This window comes from Centruroides vittatus, unplaced genomic scaffold (assembly GCF_030686945.1).
Source record: "Centruroides vittatus isolate TY-2023 unplaced genomic scaffold, ASM3068694v2 contig_728, whole genome shotgun sequence".
In the NCBI taxonomy this organism is placed as follows: domain Eukaryota; kingdom Metazoa; phylum Arthropoda; class Arachnida; order Scorpiones; family Buthidae; genus Centruroides; species Centruroides vittatus.
Genome location: NW_027122465.1, coordinates 521,632 through 541,965, shown reverse-complemented (window position 1 = coordinate 541,965; position 20,334 = coordinate 521,632). Strand labels below are relative to the sequence as shown.

Below are 20,334 nucleotides of genomic sequence, written 5' to 3'. Positions count from 1 at the left end.
TTACATAAAAATAATATACCATCCGACGATAAACCGATTAAATAGAATCAAAACCAATGCGTACGCCTTTCTCCCGTTCGTTTCTTTCCAGTAGGCGTTTTGCATTATTTAATTTTTAAATCATATATCTAAATTTTCATTTTTCAAATCAATTATATCTTTCTTAATGTTTAATATATAATAGTTTACCGCATTTTTTTCTTTAATATAGTTATTTAATTTAAATATCGTAATTCTATAGCGGTATACATCCAATCTCAACAACGAACAGGTGAGATTTGACGTCACACCGTGTTTTATCAATTCCGTAGCAACTGCTGCCATCTAGTGTAGATAAGTAGAAGTAGATAATTGGTCGGAGTGTGTTGCTTACTTGTTAATTGATACGCGAACGTTTCGGTTGTTTTTTAATTGGTGAGAGAATTAAAGAGTAAGTTTTTCAATGCTTAAAACAATGCTTGACGCTCGTATTAAACTTTTACGTATTTCGGGTTTAACAATTTCCGAAGGCGCGTTTTGAAATTGATTAATTTTTAGTGTTTTAAGATAATGAGTAAAGAACACGTGATTACAATGTGTTTTTGTAAACCTTTTGTTGGTTATTCCTAAATGGAAGTGGTTGATATAATTATTTATGAATATAAAAACCAAACCATATAATCTTTATTAAAATTAATGGCCTTTAATTGAATAGAAGTCACGTGTTTAATAGTTTAAAATGCAAAACACTAGTGAAAACTTTTCTACTTTAATTTCTGAACATTTTTAAATGAATTTCGGCAAAATTCATTTAATCCTTCAGCATTTAAATAAGAAAATACATTTTATTTAACATCAGATTGTGAATTTCAAAGAATCAAATATATAGCTTTTAGTGTGTCTTTTTTAATAATTACCATTAACTTTGATATTTTTATTTGATATATCTGTTTTAATTGCATTTTGAAGCAAAAAAGTACTCTGAAAACACTAGTCTATAATAATATGCTTTATTTGAGATCATTGAAAAAATTATTTAATCAAAAATATGATTAGTAATTAAACCAAGAGATAAACTTTTTCACGTAGATAATAATTTCTGGCCAAAGGTAGCAGGATTTAAACTTTGGAAAGACATGTCATATATGATTTAGATCGACTACTCGACCAATTGATTCGCTAAAATCGTGTTTCTTAAATTGCAGTGAAGTTAAGTCTCGAGACTGTTGTAATAATGTCTTCGTTTCGTCTTGGCCCTTGTTCTTATTATTATTTTTTAATTATTTAGCATTTTAAATAATTTTATAACAGTATCAGTATCAAGCACTTTGATATAAATTTTTCCTAAAATGAAAGTTGTTTGATGTTCCTTGAATGTTTCAAATCAAATTATAACGAGAAGAATAAAACATACGATTTTTATAAAAATTTAATAAACATTGCAAATATCTTTAGTTTTGCTATTGTTTTAGTTTCATAAATAATCTGTACTTTAGGATAATTTTTGTTAATTTAGCCATACAGAGTACAGTCTATTGCAGCAATATTCACTTTCTTGACTTGCACTGCTTCAACAGTGTGTATTTTTTCACAATAAAGTGTTTTCTCTTTATAATGTATTTATATTTTTAAATTATATTTTATGTAGAATTTTGGGATAATTTTTAAATTCTTGCAGATTAAAAAAGGCAGTGTCGTAACATATCTTACGCCTTAATCTTATAAGTTACCGTCTTGTTTAACATCACTGCTAAATAGATTTGTTTCTATTTATACTAGCTTCATATATCTTTTCAAGAATGAATAATAAACATGTATAAAAAAAATCAGGCAAAAACTTCAATTACCTTAAGATACATTATGTGGAATCTTTTAAGTTGTGCAGCTCCTGCATTCGTGTTCAAGCAGAACTAGAGGGACCATCTCGTACATGAGGAGTTAGTCTCTCTAGTTCTCCTTAAATTGTAGTAATACTTCAGTGTAACAAATTTATTCGGTGTAAATTTATTAAAATATATTTATTTTTACAAAATACTTTTGCTGTATAAAATTGATTTTGAAAAATCAATTGTCCTTGAGTTTTTCTTGTGAGTATTCATGTCTCTGACTAGTATTTTCAAAATTACATTACATTTAACATTATGATAATACCTCGGATCTCAAGTCCTCTTTTTCTAGAGTTCTTCCTTGCGTTGAATTGGATTGTTGATCCCGGTGAACACCCTATATAATATAACATATTTTCCTACTCCTTAAGTCAAATAAAATTTCAAGTATCTTGACTTTGTCTCTCCTTAGTCAAATGCAGCAGGTGCTGATCAGCTTAAGTTTATTAAGTTGTATATGAATCCTTTTGGTGCATTGTTTAGTACGGTAGCTTGAATACAGTTGAATGAGTATGCCAATAACATCAAGTTGATAATTTAACAGAAAGTGTGCTAAATATAGCTTTCTTGTATCATTATCAAGCAGCTTAGAAGTTATGTTATTTGCTTGATGGAAATGTTAGCAGATTTCTTTTGTCACAGTGTGCTGAAGTTTAGTGTTTTGTTTTTTAAACTCGTGGCATTTATATACAGCTCTAATAATGATTCAAATAAGTATTATGGATTTAAATATATCACAGAATTGAATCCCTTATTCTACTGTTTTATACTTTGTCTGAATAAAAATATTTTTGATTTTTTTAATATAGTTATCTCCATATGTAGGACTCTCCATAACTCAAACTGGCCAAGTAAAACATAAAGCCAACATGTCTTTTGGTGTTATTTAATAATTAAACATGAAAATTAAAAAGTAAATGCAAGCATTTCTGATAAAAACAACTTTAAAACAAAGCATTAAAATTATTCTCAAACAAGATTGCATTTACTACTATGATAACATTAAAAATAGATACTGAAGGATACAAAGAGATGACATCCACCTTTTAGAAGTGGAAAGACAAAGATGAAACTTAAGTTCTTATTGTATCTGAACCTTGGCACTAGTAGAGGAAGAACAAGATAAAATGATACCATCAAATTCCCCATCACAGAAAATCCCCAAAACCAAGGACATGAAATATATAAGTGCATTCATTAATGAACAAAACTCGAAGCAGTAAGTAAAAATGCAGTTCCTGTTAAACTAACCACTTAAAAATTAAATTGGTTAGTTTGAAAAGGGTGTAAGTTGTCATTTCCATTATTTTCAGCTAAAAGTATCAGATCTGCAGTATATGTATAGGGCTACAAGTTGACATTGAAATGATTGTAAGGGTCTTGCACCATTTGCATTTCCTTCAATAGATTTGCAGCACATTGATTTCTAAAAAGGAACAAGTCATTGATTATGCTTGTCTCAACATAATGTTTCAATTTACATAGTTTTGTAGGTGGTGTGCTATTATTTCACTGCAAATGTAATGAATGAAGAGGAAACAAGCATACAATGGCTAGTACTTCCTCTTTACTTTTATTTATTTAGCACTTGTATCAGTACTAAACAGTTCTTCAGTTTCTTTCAAAATGACATGCAAATTACTTATGCTCTTTTCAAACTACCTGATTCAATTGTATTTACTGTAAAGAAAGTATTTCACCAGAAATAAACAAAATAAAGATTTAGGGCTATCTTTTATTAAAAAAGAGAGATTTTATGATCATAAGTTCAAAGTTTTTTTTTTCTTTTTGCTAATATTGATTCTCTCATTTTCTGTTAACCTCTTGTTTGAGTGTCAGAAAAGCAAAGCAAGAGCCCTTGCCAGCTTTTCACAGCAATAAATTTGAAGACATTCATACTTCATACTAGACATTTCTTTTATGTGAATTTATTTCATAATTACATTAAATAATAATAATAATTATTTTCAATTACAGAATTTCAAATCCCACCATGAAGTAGATGATGTGGTTCCAAATTAAAATTAGATTATTTCTGAGAAGATTTCATCAAAAGTTTTTATCTGACATAAAGGACAAACCAATAGCAATATTTTTAATTGTATTTATTATCATTTGCATTCTTCTACCTCTTCGGTCACCTGCAGGAACAGGATATAATTATTTAACATTTCCAGAAATTAGGAATGATTTAATTAAATGTGTTAATTTTAGTTCTACTTCTACATATCTTCAGTGTCCATCAATACCAGATAATTTAGGTAAATGGTTATCAATAGTAAAAATAACTTTTTACTTTAATAATTAAATATTTTATATTTATACTGATATTTTATATTTTCAATTATTTCTGTAGCCCTCTTCAGTTATCTATCTAATGTTGTATTATATGTATAAGCAATATTTTTCTGTCTATTATACAAAATATCTTTCTCTTAATAATCTGTATTGACAATTATAATTCATAAATATACTGTTTATTACTCCACTCATTATTATTATTTGCTTCCATATTTCCAGAGTTCTCATTTTATCTTTGAAAATAATATGTTAATTCATATCTAATATTAATCTGTTTTAAATCTGAAGAAGGTCATTTCATATTTGAAAATGCTTATTAAAGTTTTGATTAGTGCATTTAGTCAATATTTTTTTAGATTATTTACACTAAATAATAATAAATTTCACAAAAATGGTTTTATTAGAATAAAAGTGAAATTATAGTAGTTTAACTTTGTTATAATAAAGAATTTTTTATTATTTTATTTTCTAAGAGAAAGTATTTATTTATGTTTTCATTTATTTGTATTAAATTTGACTTTGTATATAAATTTATTATTATAAGCATACTTTTAATTTGTATAAAAAACTTATTTTATACAGGTTCTTTTACTAAAGTTCAGAAAGTAGTCAATGAAACCCTTTTAAAGAATTTAGCAAAAAGATTAGAAATAAGACCTGGAGGATTGTGGCATCCTCAACATTGTCAACCTTTGTATAAAGTAGCTATTATTGTACCATACAGAAACAGAGAACATCATTTAAAACTGTTTTTACAACATATGCATTTGTTTCTTCAAGCACAATTATTAGATTATGGAATATTTATTGTTGAACAGGTAATATATTTTTTTTTTCTGAATATTTTATAATACATTGCTATATTGGATTTGTTGTCATATATAATAATACATTAATGTTTGAAATTATGTTTTGTTGACTTCAACATTAAAAGGACACGTTAAAACAATTTTAAAATGAATAACTTGAAGATTTATTAATTATTATTAATTAATAAGTAATTTATCAGTTTTGTTTCTCTGCTATCAACTTGAATAAAAGTTAGCATGATGCCAGCAATTTAAACTATAAAATATGTATATAGTGAAACGAGGTTGATAGTAAATTGTTGGGCTGTTAAATTTTATAAATTTGAACCAGGTAATGCTTCCACTCAACCAACCTTGTAGTGGAAGACTGGTTTCAGTGACAAATGACAATCATTAAAAGCAAATTGATACAATGGTCATTTTTTTTTTATCAGTTTATCACCCAAAAATGGATAGCATGTAATCCAGGAATCTCTAAAGAAAGAGTAACTTGCTCTGTTTGGTTATGCATAAGTTTGTTCTTGATGAGTGCCATGGATATCAAGCCAGAAAACAAAAATATGTGGAGTATTGTGAAAAATTGTTGAAATACTGTTGTGAAGAGAGAGAGTAATTTTTTTGAATATTATTACTGGATATGAGTCATGGATCTATCATTTTGACTGTGAAGAAAAATGAGAGATCATGGAATAGTTATGATATTGCCAGATTTTTATTTGGGCTTATAGTGCAGCAAATTAATTAGTCTTAATTACCTGCTTTTAATCAAACCTATGGACTAAAGGTAGATAGTTAAGACACCAATCTTGTATTAAATTTAATAATTAAAAATAAATTAATTTAGAATATTCTGTCAGTAAGATTGATTTGTAATTGAACTCAAACCTGTAACTTTTTATTATGCAGATGTGTTACTAATTTTGTTACCTAGATTTCTGTCCAATCTTCAATATTAAATTAATTAATTTAGAAGATATAATTATACAAGTCACTTTCATGACTGGGAACATTTATGTACCTGTGGCCTCTATTGCACTCAGCTGACTTAGCTTTTACCCCAGCATGGTATATACCAGATGATCATAATTATGTACAGTAGGTGTTTAGAGCTCTCTATAGAAAGAACTGGGTAAATCTGAACCAAATTTTGTATACATACTGTCCTGAGTATACAGTTTTGATTTTCAAGTGTGCAGTTCAAGAAATAAAAATTTTACTTTTGCAAAAATTCAGACACTAGGGCAAATTTGGCATTGTTGGCTTCTTAATATGCATATTAATCAAGTTTTCTAACAAATTTCAGGAGTTAAGAAACAAAGTGCAATAATTTTATTTTAGTTACAAATATGGAATGAAAGATATGGCACTAAATACTGTTTGGCAAAAGTCAAATGCAAAATCATTTTCCTAATCTCTTCTTCAATGATTTTTTTATTCACCCCTATCTAATTATAGTAGTCTTCACAGAGACCATTAACAGGACTTAATCTGGGGTGTTTTTTATGTACTGTACATAGGGCATTTTATGAATGTAAACTGAAGTATTCTCATTCTGAACTAGAATTCAATTCCCTGGAGTAAGCAAAAAATATTCATTTCTGCTCTGGGTCTCACTCAGTCTTCATTGTAATGAGTACAGTACACCTATCCCTCTTTTTACACAATTGATTTTTTTACATGGGGGAAAAACAGTTATTTGAAAAAATTTTTTAATTTAACTTTTTGTTAAAATTGTGTTATTATTAAAAAAGTTACTTTTTTGTTGAAATCAAGAGTTAATTTATCTTTTTAAACTACATTACAGTACTATATGTACAGTATATCAAAGAATGCTGTATGTCAATTTTATGTTTCCTATGCTTCTTTGTGTTTACAATTTATGCACAAGTAATGTTAACAATAATGATAATAGAATAAAAAAGCTTGTGTTTCTTTTGTAAATTGCTTATTTTTTTATTTTATCATGGATCCTATTGAGCATTTTCCTACTGGATGCATGTACTGTACTTTTTACACAAATCTTTGTACATAGCACTCTTTTGAATGTATCCACCACACAAAAAGAGGAGTAAGTGTACCTTCTCAGCAGTAAAAACAACTGGAAGGCAATGCAACAGACTGAACAGCAACAGCCAGCAGGATTTCCAGTTTCGATACATGATGTCAATACTGGCCAGTATCAATACTTTAAAACTATTTGTGATATCAGTATTAATAGTTTTGTGGTATCAGGCCATCCCTAATCGTGACTGTTCATCTGTCAAAGAACTATGAAGAATGTTTTGAAACTCCTTTCATACTAGAAACTTGTTAGAAAATTTAGAATACTAAAATTTAAAATACTGAAAACTTTTTTCTTCAATTTAGAATTGTTAGAAAATGTATGCAATATGCACATTAAGGGGACAGCAATGCTAAATTTTGCCCTAGTGGTTGAAATTTGAAATTTTTAGAAAACATCCACCACACATTCAAATACCATATATCAAATTTGATTGAGATTTGTCCAAAATTCTTTCTACAGAAAGTTCTGAACACCTATTCTTTACATATGATCACTGCATATCTTATATGGAAAATTAGTTATAATAGCTTCATAATTAATTTGCCATTATTACATTAACCCAAATAAAATTCCAGCAGTATTATATGATTATTACTACATGTTTGATTTGATTTTTGTATGTAACATGGAAGATAGGCTTGCTTCCTTTCCTTATCTAAAATAAATTCAAATCATTGCTGTCTACCGATAAGATTCTTTTGACTGTTTTTTTGGGACTTGCAAAGAGTTTACCTGTCAGAATTTTTGGAAGCTAGGAATATTATCAATTCAGTGTTGTATGTCAAAGCAATAAAAATCCTACAGTGGAAGTTGTGTTGAGTTAGGGAGTCAAGTTTACAGATTTTGTTGTTGTATGACAGTGTAAGCTCACTGCTTATGCAATACTTGTTGCTCTTGAGAAGTTAAATTTAGGGTTCTAGTGCTTCCATCCTACAGTCTAGATTTGGCACAGAATGATTGTTTTTCTTACCTTCAAAAGAGATCTGTATGAGACTCATTTTACTCATACCTTAGATGAGGAACTGAAGTATGCTGTGACATAATAGTTCAGACAAAGAACCCCGAAAGTCTTCCTTGATGGCATGTGTAAACTTGTTTTATATTCAGAAAAATGTATTAACAACAAGGTGACTATATGTAAAAATAGATATGTCAAGTTGTAGCCAAAATGTTATAGTTTTATTTCATTTCTGCAAATAAATAGTTTCTAAAGAAAGATAATTTATTGTTAAAATATAATTTTCTTTTCTGACTTTTCATCTGAGATAAAACTGTTTGAAAAATAGACTCTAAAAGAATAATCAAATAAAAATTAATTTACTTCTCTTCAATGTTTTCATTCTGATAAATGCAGTTTGATTCAACAATCCTCATCAGTATATCACATGTTTAGCAATTGCTAGTACATTAAAGAACTGTTATAAATACAACATATACAATATACATTGTATTTAAGATATTACAAGTTTCAACATTCCAACAATTTGTCATTTTTCATCAACGCTATCTACAATGATGTGCCATTTTGGAGACACATTTATACCTGTGTTATATTTTATTTATATATTATAGTTTATTACATTTACATTTATTCTTGCAATTTTTTCAGTTATGATAAAATGTTCTTTAATTTTTTATTTTTGGTGTTTCTTTCATATAGTAATATTTTACAATTATTTTCTGTTTGATGTATTATCCACAACAACCATTGAAGTTTAAGTCTTAATGCTGCCATGTGTTCTTTTTATTCTTGTTTTCAACCGTCTTTCTGTTTCTCCAATGTATACTCCAATATTTCTATTACAATCACATTTCAATTCATATATTACATCTGTCTTTATTCAATTTTTCACTTAATTTTTTATCATATGAAACCTCTTGCTGAGGTTTCTGTGGTGACATCTACATACTCCTTGTTCAGACCTAATTGTTCAGATTACTTTAAATTTATAGGATTAAATATAGTGTCAATGTACTGTACACATCCATAACAAGATATATGATCTATGGAGCATTAAATAAAGAAAAAGAAATAGAAGATTTGGAAATAGATTTAATAAAATTTGTATTTGAAAATAATTATGTAAGAATTGCTGTAAGGATTGTAAGATTTATGAGGGATTTAGAACAGTATGTAGGTTGTAGTGTTGGACACACCAACACAAGCACCTTTACAATTGAAATTCGTTTATTTGGATACAAGAGATGAACTTACACTTTCTTATCATTGAGTATCACTCTGACAAATTTCAAGAGAGTTTGCTGGTTCCAGTGAAGTTCTGGACACTGCCAGAACTTCACTGGACACTGGAGAAGCAAAGACAGGAATGACGGAACTTTGTCAAGGATGATGGCACACAAAACAAATAGAGAGGAGCACGAGTCACTTTGTAATGTAAAAATGTGTTTTTTATTCTTGAAATTTGAGGTATTTAAAGGATTTTATCCCCAAATTTCTTACTGTGACTGGTTCCAATTCTCTCTCGTCATTTCCCAACTCATCTCTTTCCTTGTTTTCGAGTAGAAGTAAGATCAGATCAGGTCATGAGAAAAGTTGATCTTTGTTTGGGTATTCAACTTGATATCGTCTCTCAACTCTGATCAGGAGATGTTGATGAAACTACAAAACCTGCACTCATATTTTAGAATGTTGTGTATACAGATGACTATTTTCTTTCATTAATTTTCCCAATTCAGTTTAACTTCAATCATTTGTATACAAGTGTCAGAGTAAAAGTTTGAACTCTCTAGACTGACATTGATCTATTCTCTAACATGTGTCAGAGACGCATTCAGGATTCACATTGTTTATTTTCTTTTCTCTTTCCAAAAAAGTATTTTAATGCAAATTTTAGCGAGGGTTTGGACCTGTCCAGAGCCTCACAATTATCTTCTAAATGAAGAAAATTATTATTTGCAAACAGAGGGTAAAAATGTGGGCAGTATTATTGGACTGAAATTAGCAGAAATAGTAATGAAATATATTATTAATTTTGTCATCTATATAATGTGTATAATGCACTATACCTTTTATGCTGATGACATAGTGATACTATATAATAAGAACTTGATAGAAGATATTATTAGAGAAAGTAAATAAAATAAATCGTAATATAAAATTTGAATTAGAAAAATAAGAAAATAAAAGCATAAATTTATTAGATCTTAACACACGAAGAAAAAATTACAGATTATTGTTTAGAATGTATAAAAAAAAGACTGTAATACTTCAAAATATACTCAGACTCCTTAAATACTATGACACACACACACACCTTATATTGCTGAGAACCAACATTTATTACTTTAACAAATGTTTTCAACCTGATCAACAGGCCATCATCAGGTATTTTCAATTCTCTGGAACATTTTAGAATGGTTTTATATTCGAACGATTATGCAAAAAGAAATTCAAATTTAAAAAGATTCTAACATTTCATCAAAATATCAAATATACAAAAATGTAACAAACAGTATAAATATGTGAAATTGAACACATTAAAATAAATAAAATAAAATACAAATATATTAACACAATACATAGAATTATATCAACAGACAGTGAATTACGTATTAGATTTTACTGCGCTATTCTTGATCATATATTTCCAGGTTGATGGTAACACTGTGGCATCTTTGTAATTTAAACATTTGCTAGTAAATCTAGATTTATGTATTTCAAACTACACCAGTTTAACAATCCCAGCCTTACCCCATTCAGCAACCGAACCATCTGTTTGTGCTACTCTGAATAGTGCTGTAGAATAGTGCCCTTTATTTACGTCATATATACGCTCCTTAAGCCTCTTGCTGAGGTTTCTGTGGTGACACTTATATACTCCTTGTTCAGACCTAATTGATCATTTTTATATGGTATCTAGTATACCCCAGATTGTTCTTCCTTCTTGATCATATCTTTGTCATTTCTAAGCAAATTATAAACTGTGGGAGCCCTTTAGTAGAGTGATCTTGTGTTTTTGTAATCCACAATTTCTTTCATAAGAAATTGCAGATTACAAGAACACAATCATCAATTTAGTTCCTTTATTAACTAATAAACTAAACATTACAGGAATAAAAAAGAAAAAATTAAGTTTAAAATTAAATAAAACAGTGTAATATATGAATTGAAATGTGATTATAATAGAAATACTGAAATATACATTGAAGAAACAGAAAGACAGTTGAAAACAAGAATAAAAGAACACTTAGTGGCATTAAGACTTAAACATCAATGGTCACCATGGATAATAGTTTAGTATACTGTGGATAATAGGTTTTTAGTGTTTTAAATAGTTTTTTCTGAATATTTCAATATAATACATCAAATAAAAAATAATTGTAAAATATTACTATATGAAAGAAACACCAAAAATAAAAAATTAAAGAACATTTTATCATAACTGAAAAAATTGAAAGAATAAATGTAAATGTAATAAACTATATAATATAAATAAAATATAACACAGATATAAATGTCTCCCCAAAATGGCACATCATTGTAGATGGCATTGATGAAAAATGACAAATTGTCGGAATGTTGAAACTTGTAATATCTTAGATACAATGTATATTGTATATGTTGTATTTATATATGGTTCTTTAATGATCTAGCAATTGTCAAACACGTGATACTGATGAGGATTGTTGAATCAAAATGCATTTATCACAATACAGACGTTGAAGAGAAGTAAATTAATTTTTATTTGAAAAATAGACACTAAAGAATAATCAAACAGTTTATCTTGGATGAACAGTCAGAAAAGAAGATTGTATTTTAACAATTAACTATCTTTTTTTTTTAGATATTTACAAAAAACTGATTGGGGTTTTTTTTAAAAAGTTTTTAAGTTTAATCTTATTATACTTTTTAGTGTTTTAAATAGTTTTTTTCTGAATATTTCAATATGCATATTACTTATCTGCCTACTCCCATATAATAAATATCTTACATTTTATGTATAGTAAATAAAATTTTTTTTACAAGATAATTATATTTCATTTTTGTTATTTATTACATATTAATTACTGTATACATATATTTATTTCAGAGTGAAAAACATGATTTTAATAGAGGAAAATTATTTAATATTGGTTTTATAGAAGCTCTGAAATTATATGATTACTGCTGTTTTGTTTTTCATGATGTTGATATTTTACCTGAAAATCCTCAACATATTTACAGTTGTTCTAAACAACCTCGTCATATGAGTTCTGCATTAGATACATTCAGATATGTGTAAGTTAATTTTATATATTTTTATGCTGAATTTTAAAGATTTTTACATAAATAATTAAGTATACTAAAGTAAAAAAAACTAAAATCAGAAAGAAACAATTTTTTTTAATAAAGTTGTGTTCTCACATTGAAAGCAAGTAAGATCTTTTAGAAATAAAATTTATAAAAAGCTGAAAATCATGAGTTAAATACTATACTTTTTTTCTGTACTTTTTCTAATTTTGATTATTAAACAGAATGTATGAATTTAAAAATTTTTAAATGAGCAGCAATATATATTTTGCATTATTCTTCATAAGACTGCTTATTATGGACGCATAATAATCAGTCTTAACATAATTGAACACTGTAAATGGAAACATTTTTGACATATTTTAATCAATATCAGCTGAAATTTTGTTAAAAATTTCCAAAACTTTGAATGCAAAAACAATGCGTAATTATTTATTGTGACATTGTCACAATGCCAGGCTGTAATTTCTGATCATATTTTTAATTTATTTAATTTAAAATATATGCTCTCCACTGCAAATTAGTAGTGGCTTGTTCCTGTATGTCATACTTTTCCTTTAACAATAGAGTTGTGCCAGTCATCTATTAAGATTTGAACTGAAATAACGTGACTTCTGGTTTTCATATCTGGTCTTGTCTTTTAAGGAAAGACAGACAGACAAATAGACAACTTATAGGAATTTATAGATCTACAATTTTTTTCAAATTGCAGCCCAATTAGAACAAGAGATTTAAAATTTATGAATAGTATGTAACCAAACATCTCCAGGCCATTAAATTCTAAAAAATTAAAAAACAATTATTTAAGAAAAACCATATTAATCTTACTAATTAAGAATGATATTAAGATAGATATGTTGTTATCCTATAAATTAACTGAGTGATGTTTGTTTGCATTATTCAGTACTGATTTCCAGCAATAGCTGAGGTTTACTGTGTCATTTGTATTTATCACCTTTAGGTAGGCTTACCATAATATATTTTTCCCAAACCAGGACAATTTTGAGAAAATGCTATACAGAAAATAAAATGTACTGGGATAAGCATCTATGATTGAAAAGGCTAAATAAAGAAGTTAACAAGAAACAAAAATGAGTTAAAAGAAATTTTTAATAACTCAACTGAACATATCTTATTATTAAGAAGTTATTAATATTTATCATTAGTGTAAACTTTATTTAAAAATTCTTTGTTACTTAAATCTGTACCTGTAAAATATAACAATATATTTGAGGAAGTTCCTTCCGCTGCTACTAGGCTTGCCTTATGTTTCACACATTTCAAGTAATTTTTAATATTCGAATGCCCACTGAGTTACTGAAAATTCTGAAAAGCACAGTTCACACTTCACTGTCAATACGATCACAAACTTTATTCAAAAATGGATAATCAGTTTTTATTTCATCAGTAAACATACAGCTTCTTTTTGGCATTTTAGAGATTAAATTAACTTAATGTACAGTACGAAATAATTGAAAATGCCAACTAGCAATTTGAACTCTGCTAAGATAGGACATGCACAACAATGATGTGGTCAGTGTAATTTTCAGTGTTGTTAACTGTAATTGAAACAAATATCTAAAAAATGAAATAAAAATATATGGATGAAAAAATAAAACATCTAAATTCAATATGGCACATACTATAAATTTTGGAAGAAAACATCTAGACAATATTAAAAGTACTGTACTTAGATCTAGATAAAATATTCAGATTGGCAACAATGAGTGTAACAGAGAAGGCATTTTAGTTGCCAAATTGCCATTTTGCTTGAGGCAGCACTATTTTTACTTCTTGTATATTCGACACTTTTAAAATTTTACCAAATGTGGGAACGCTGGGAGGTAGGACGGAGTCGTACCTCCTTTTTTTTCGGCGAACAGGTCGGCAAGACCCACCCCACTGTCGCGGATGGCTAAAATTTAATGATATCCTGACTTGTCGGGATTGGGTAATTATTTGTCAGGTCAAGTGGAGGAAACGTGTGGGTTCGTCAATAAGTTTAAGGCGATATTCGAATAAATGGAACCATGGTGAAAACAAATAACGATTTATTTAAACAGACAAACTAACTACAGCGAATAGCTCTACTCTAACGTGTCCGGTTCCTAACTGCAGGAGAGAGAGAGAATTTACAAATTTCGGGGTCATACCTCTTCCTAGGATGTATTGGCTGGAGTAATTGTGTGGATAAGCAAGAGGATCGGTCTTTCTCCGGTCGTTGAGGTTGGCAGGAGGATTGGTCGTGGCGGTTCGTCGTCGGCAGGCTTCGGAGTTCTCGGGTTTCGGCCCTCGATTCTCGATTCAGATCAGACAGGACGTGCGTCTTATTTGGACCTTCAGCGACCCCGTTATCAGCCTTTTACCCCTTATATACTACAGGTCACATTATCTTCGATCACCAATCGCGATAGATGGCGAGTCGCTGATGATTCGATCTCCGTGACTAAGAGTTTGGATCCAGAGAGAAAGGAAGTGCTTTCCGGCGGCGGAAGGCTGAACATCCTTTGAATTTCGACTTTTTCTACAATTTCCCATGAGGGGGTTTGAACAAAAAAAGATTTTGGGCCGGGTTAAACCCGGTCCTCACACAAATAACTGGGACAAAATGACAAACTGACCAGGATGCATGGACCACATCATCAAACCAGGACAGTCTCGGTCAAAGTGGAACATCTGGTAAGCCTACCTTTAGGTATTCAGGTATGTAATGTATGTAGATTTGTTCCAACCCTCTTATTGGAGATCCTTCCTGATACTCTTTAATTGGTGGTAGTTTGTCCCAAACCGTGCTTGTTTTTTATCACAAACTCACTGTGCAATGGATGTGGTGTTCTCACATTGAACTGACTGACAGATTGAGTTTTTTTTTACCCATGTTTGTAGCAATCATATAGTGGATCCTGTAAATTAAAAGTTCTAAAACTAAACAGGAAGGATGCTTCCTGTTTATATGTTATATAAGTCATATATACATATGACTGTATATATGACTTATATAATATCCCTATGCTGTTCTTATCACTACAAATGATGATCATTACCATGCAGAATCTTATTCCTAGAGTAAGTATATAATGCAACCAACCCAGCCATACACTTTCCTGTAATCACTAGTACTTGCTGTGTATCCCTCTCCCTTGGATTATCTTGATTCATTATTGATTTTCATTCCAACTTTACTTGTGTTGCTTTAATTAATAATATCAATATCAATATCTCTAAGTAAACCATGACTTCTAGCAATATTTCTCGTAAACTGAAATTTCAACTCTGTCTATTGCAAAAGATGAATGTGTAAAGACTTCTTTGATGGCCACTAATTTGTGTTCTATAACATCAATTTTAGTTCAGAATTTATTTGAAAAACTCATTTAAGATATATATGTATATCTGTGCTAATATTCATAACTTCTAGAAACTATTTTTAAGTTTTTTTTTCCAACAGAGAGAGGTGTAGATTCATTATACTGGGTAAGAAAATAAGTTGTGACTCTTGGGCAATAAAATTTTCATTTCAGTTGAAATTTGTCTATAATTAATACATTCTTTGAAGATGGATATAGTCAATATGAAAATATTAATTTAGTGTTCACAAAGATTGTTTTATTTATTTTTGTCCAGTTTAACTAATTTAGTATTATTATTTGTAACAAATGATTCATCTGTAAATAAAAATGTTTTTACAAATTTAGACTTCCTTACAAAGATATATTTGGAGGTGTTGTTGCATTCAGTAAAGAACAATTTATTAAAATAAATGGCTACAGTAATAATTTCTTTGGATGGGGAGGAGAAGATGATGATTTGGCTGATAGGTTAGGTAACTTTTTTGTATGTTAATTTTATTATTTTTATAAAAAAGACTAATACCTTATAATTGTATTTTAGATTAAAATCAAAGGAATTAGAAATTACTAGATGGGAACCAAAAATATCTCAGTTTACAATGATTTTTCATAATAAGGCAGTTCCCAATCCTGAAAGGTATGTTATTTTATGCATTACTACACAATTAAGGAAAATTATACTAATACTTAATTTTTACAGGTTTAATCTTTTAAAATATGGAAAAGAAAGATTTGAAAATGATGGATTAAATAGTTTGCATTATAAAGTTTTAAAATTAGAATTGAAAAATCTTTATACAAGGATAGTAGTAGATGTCAAACCTTGACATTTGCTAATGTGTTAATGATAATTCTTGAAGTCTAATGTAAAAAATATATTATTTTATTTACAGATAAAATTTTTACAAGAATGAAATGATGATGATGATACATACTTTTGTGCATATATTTTCTTTGAATAAATTAATAAAATATGTTACATACAGATTACAAAACTTTTGCATTAGTTTTCAACATTCTGTTGTTAATTTACTATTTTCTAAACAATTTCTTCATTACAATAAATAAATAGAAGTTTTTGAATTATATAAATATAATAAACTGCAGTGAAATTCACAGTTGATAATATTTTGTACAATGAAACACGATGGTATAACATTAATGGCATATATACTTTGTCCAAGTACATTAACTTTGTAAAGATGCTTTAAGCCACTAGAAAAAAAAAAAATGTAATAAGTTATAATTGTATTACGAATTCTAAAATTTTATATTTATACCAGAATTATCCATAAATCAAGATAATTGAAATATTCACATTATATATAGTACAATCTGTAAAAAGTCAGAACTGCACAGTACTCTAATTACTCTCCAGTTTAAACAAGAATATAGTATGGTCACATTTTGAAATAGTAAACATGTCTTGGTTGAAGCTTGATAAAAAGTATCTACTATATTTATTGAAATTAGGGGTGGTAGTTCTGGAGGAACAGTTCCACACCAAGTGTCAAGACAATTCTGGTAGGAACTATTAATGCATTCATTCTGTACTTTTACAAATACAACTTTCCACAGAACGATGAATTCTTTATCTGGATTTCAACTTGAACTAATGAAAATGCTCCACAGGTTTTTAGGAATAATCAAAGTTACAAAGATATTTTAAAAATTCATATTTTTATTATAGTTCGTAATTATTTGTTTTATTAGTAACCACAAGATTTGTCTGGCATTGCCCATCCAAACAAGAAAATGACTAAACGTTAAAATGGAAACCATATTACAAATTTGGTTTATTTAGCTTACAACTGTTATGTTTATCACAAAGCGTCGAGAAGGTCAAATTGGGAAGAATGGGGTTTTGGATTTTATGATATTCTATATTTTTCTCAGAGTCCCAGAGAATAAGCTTGAAAAATTTGGTGTGGCTCAGACATGGGTTAAGAGTTAATAAGGGAGATCAAATCGGGAGGGGTAAGGTGTCCAGGGACAGTCTAATCCAACAGACTAAGCAATTCCAATGTTACATAATGATTCCAAGGAAATGTCTAGCCTAATTGTTTCAAGGAACAGCCCACATAAAGTCCAGGCCTGGCTCTAACCAAAACCTCATTTATGTAAAGTATCATTAGGAAACTATCCAGACTTTCAATAGAAATAGATATCCACACAACAACAATGATAATTAGTAAATGTTCCTTGTCAACTATTTGCATTTTCACACTTGTTGATGTTTTTCATATAATTTCAGTGCAGTAAGTTCTAGAACTGAGTTTAGGATGTACTAAATGTCTTTTTTCACAGAACTAGTGTACAAAATGGTGATTACGCCATATAATTCCACATACGTATTGAATGAATTAATCTTTGAGTAAGCTAATCACAAAAACTTTAACAAGCTATAACTCATTTAATATTTTAGTATGTGATTCTTATCTTTCATTTGATACCATGTTTAGTTAAATCCATTATTAGTTACATCAAGTGCATATCACTTGTTTGGCAAATATAGTAAAACCTCAATTTAATGGACTAATTTCAGTGAGGGGTATCTGTTAAAGCTGAAAGTCCATTATATAATAAAGTAGGTTTTCCAAATGCATGTATGAAACTAAGTAATTTGTCAGTTTTTTATCTGTTCTTACTTAATTTTAATTGCACAAATGTATCTACTGAAGTATATATGACAAGTTTAATTTCACAGAAAAGTTTTATATATGCATTATTGCTTATATACTCACTATAGTTCTGAGACTGTAATAAACAAGTATGCAGTTTAAATTTAAATGAATAAAACAAACATTTTTTTTGGAAAATACACTTTAAAAGCATGATTCATTGATTTGAAAAAAAATAATCTGTTAATTCAACTACATATAAAAAGTATTTTAAAATGAACAGGGTATTAATTTTCAAATGTTTGTTAAATCCAAGGTTCATTAAATCAAAGTTTTATTGCATTTGATTTTTCCTAACTTACATATAGCAAAACCTGTAAGAGGCAAAACTTCCTTATTACAACTGTCATTAGTACATAACTCAAATTTATTCATGAATTTTGAAATATAAATTTAAGAAATTAGTAATTTCTTACATTAACATATAATTACATAGCTTTTTAAAATGGAAATCTATATTCTATTAGTGTGTAACAGAAATATGTTAATTTGTTCTAAACCAGAAAATTTCATTGTATCTTAAGTGATCATTATAAATTGAATTTTATAAGCTATTATTTCTGTTCTTTACTTGACAACGTTGTTTTGTTTTTAGAAATTTTTTAGTAAACACAAATAACAGCTAAATTTGAGTAAGAAATGTAATAATAATGTTTTTTTTTATCTTTAATTTAAAACAATATATTTTTACTAACAATGCAATTAAAAGATTATAGCAATATCATCACCAATAAAAATTTGGCTTTGCCAAACAAGAAAAAACAGTCAGAAAACTTTTATCTTAATGTTAGGAAAATGGATACAAATTAAGCAATGCTTGAATGGAAATGGTTTGAAAATTTGGTAGCAAGTAAGTAATTTAAAATGTTATCAAAAATAAAATTTTAGATTATTGTAAACTTTAAGATTATAACAAAAATTATTTACTGTTTTGAATTTTATGTAGGTAATCACACTTTAGAATGCAAAAAACTTTTTAATCTTCTAATATTTTCAGTAATTTTTTTATCAATCTTCTTCAGGATAAAAAAATAGCAATTGAATGATGGTTTTCATTCAAAACAAACAGAACATGTCATTCAATTGCTATTTTTTATCCTGAAGATGATCGATAAAAACCACTGAAAATATTGGATCAAAATTGTAACACTGCGTTCTAAGGTTTTTTCCAAGGTGTGTTTATTTAATGCAAGTGTAGTATCCAAAGAAGTTTTTCGTAGATATTAATTTATTATTTTTTGCAAACTCTTATAGCTATTCCTTTTAATATTAATTACGAATTATGTCAAAAAAAATGTATCTTATGAGAATTCTTTTTAAATTCCGTAAAACTAATTCAAAACATAGATACATTTTAATAGACATAAGCAAGAGACCAGAAAATTAACATACGGGCGTTAAACTATGTGCAAATATTGCTATAAATACTAGCGCTTTCGACGAAACTATTTCCATCTTCGTCAGGCTGATAATAACAGTTAAAATCCTTTTTTGAACCGAAAAGTTTTGACAGGGATGCTACTTCCATACTAGAGAGGTCTGGAGTTTACTCTATCCTAAAGGAAAATACAACATCCGGTATTCACACCCACTACGTTGGAGCGACCATGGGCGTAGCCAGGAAGGGGCATGGGTAGGCACGCCCCTCCAGTTAACCTGGTGCCCCTCCCCAGAAAATTACAGCCTCTACTAGGCCCCCATAACAAAACCCTGGCTACTCCAATGGGAGCGACAACTAAAATGTTGGCTTGTCGCATTTCCGAACATCAGCATTCCATCAGGACAGGCAAGTGTGATACCAAGCTAGCAAGAATGGCATTGTAGCACCAATACATCCCGCTGTGGGACCAGGTGGTGATGCTCAGGCATTGTAATAACAGGAGCATAGTGTTTTTTTGGGAGGCCTTCCTTACCGCTGCACTAAATCCGTGTAACACTCCCAGGCTTGATTTGCCTCCTACGTGGGTCAACTTATATAACAGATTAAGGCATTGCCTCTAGCTCCACATCTC

The 20,334-nt window shown here is 28.8% G+C and overlaps 2 protein-coding genes across 5 annotated transcripts in view; one reads left to right on the top strand and one right to left on the bottom strand.

Moving 5' to 3' along the window:
* The first annotated feature begins 368 nt into the window (after positions 1-368).
* LOC136980884 (beta-1,4-N-acetylgalactosaminyltransferase bre-4-like) lies at positions 369-16,620 on the top strand. 3 transcript variants are annotated; one of them, XM_067277090.1, is made up of 7 exons: positions 369-430; positions 3,843-4,126; positions 4,749-4,984; positions 12,092-12,279; positions 15,987-16,109; positions 16,183-16,278; positions 16,342-16,620. In XM_067277090.1, the coding sequence occupies exons 2-7, from the start codon at positions 3,868-3,870 to the stop codon at positions 16,466-16,468; spliced, it is 1,029 nt and encodes a 342-aa protein (XP_067133191.1). In that variant the 5' UTR covers positions 369-430; positions 3,843-3,867; the 3' UTR covers positions 16,469-16,620. The 3 variants fall into 3 exon arrangements, with proteins under 3 accessions (XP_067133191.1, XP_067133192.1, XP_067133193.1); XM_067277091.1 differs by having other exon boundaries at positions 418-434; XM_067277092.1 differs by lacking the exon at positions 369-430 and adding an exon at positions 1,710-1,916.
* Positions 16,621-16,797: 177 nt separating this feature from the next.
* The window catches only part of CalpC (calpain-C), a 33,013-nt gene continuing 29,476 nt past the window's right edge, over positions 16,798-20,334 (bottom strand). For both annotated transcript variants that reach the window (XM_067277077.1, XM_067277078.1), the window contains one exon: positions 16,798-16,856. In XM_067277077.1, the coding sequence (XP_067133178.1) occupies positions 16,830-16,856 (27 nt within the window). In that variant the 3' untranslated portion in view covers positions 16,798-16,829. The remainder of the gene's footprint in view (positions 16,857-20,334) is intronic.

Coding starts and splice junctions, on each gene's coding strand:
- LOC136980884 (XM_067277090.1), top strand. CDS start 3,868: ATGATGTGGTTCCAAATTAAAATTAGATTATTTCTGAGAAGATTTCAT. Junction 4,985..12,091: donor GAATATTTATTGTTGAACAG/GTAATATATTTT, acceptor TATTTATTTCAG/AGTGAAAAACATGATTTTAA. Junction 16,110..16,182: donor GATGATGATTTGGCTGATAG/GTTAGGTAACTT, acceptor ATTGTATTTTAG/ATTAAAATCAAAGGAATTAG.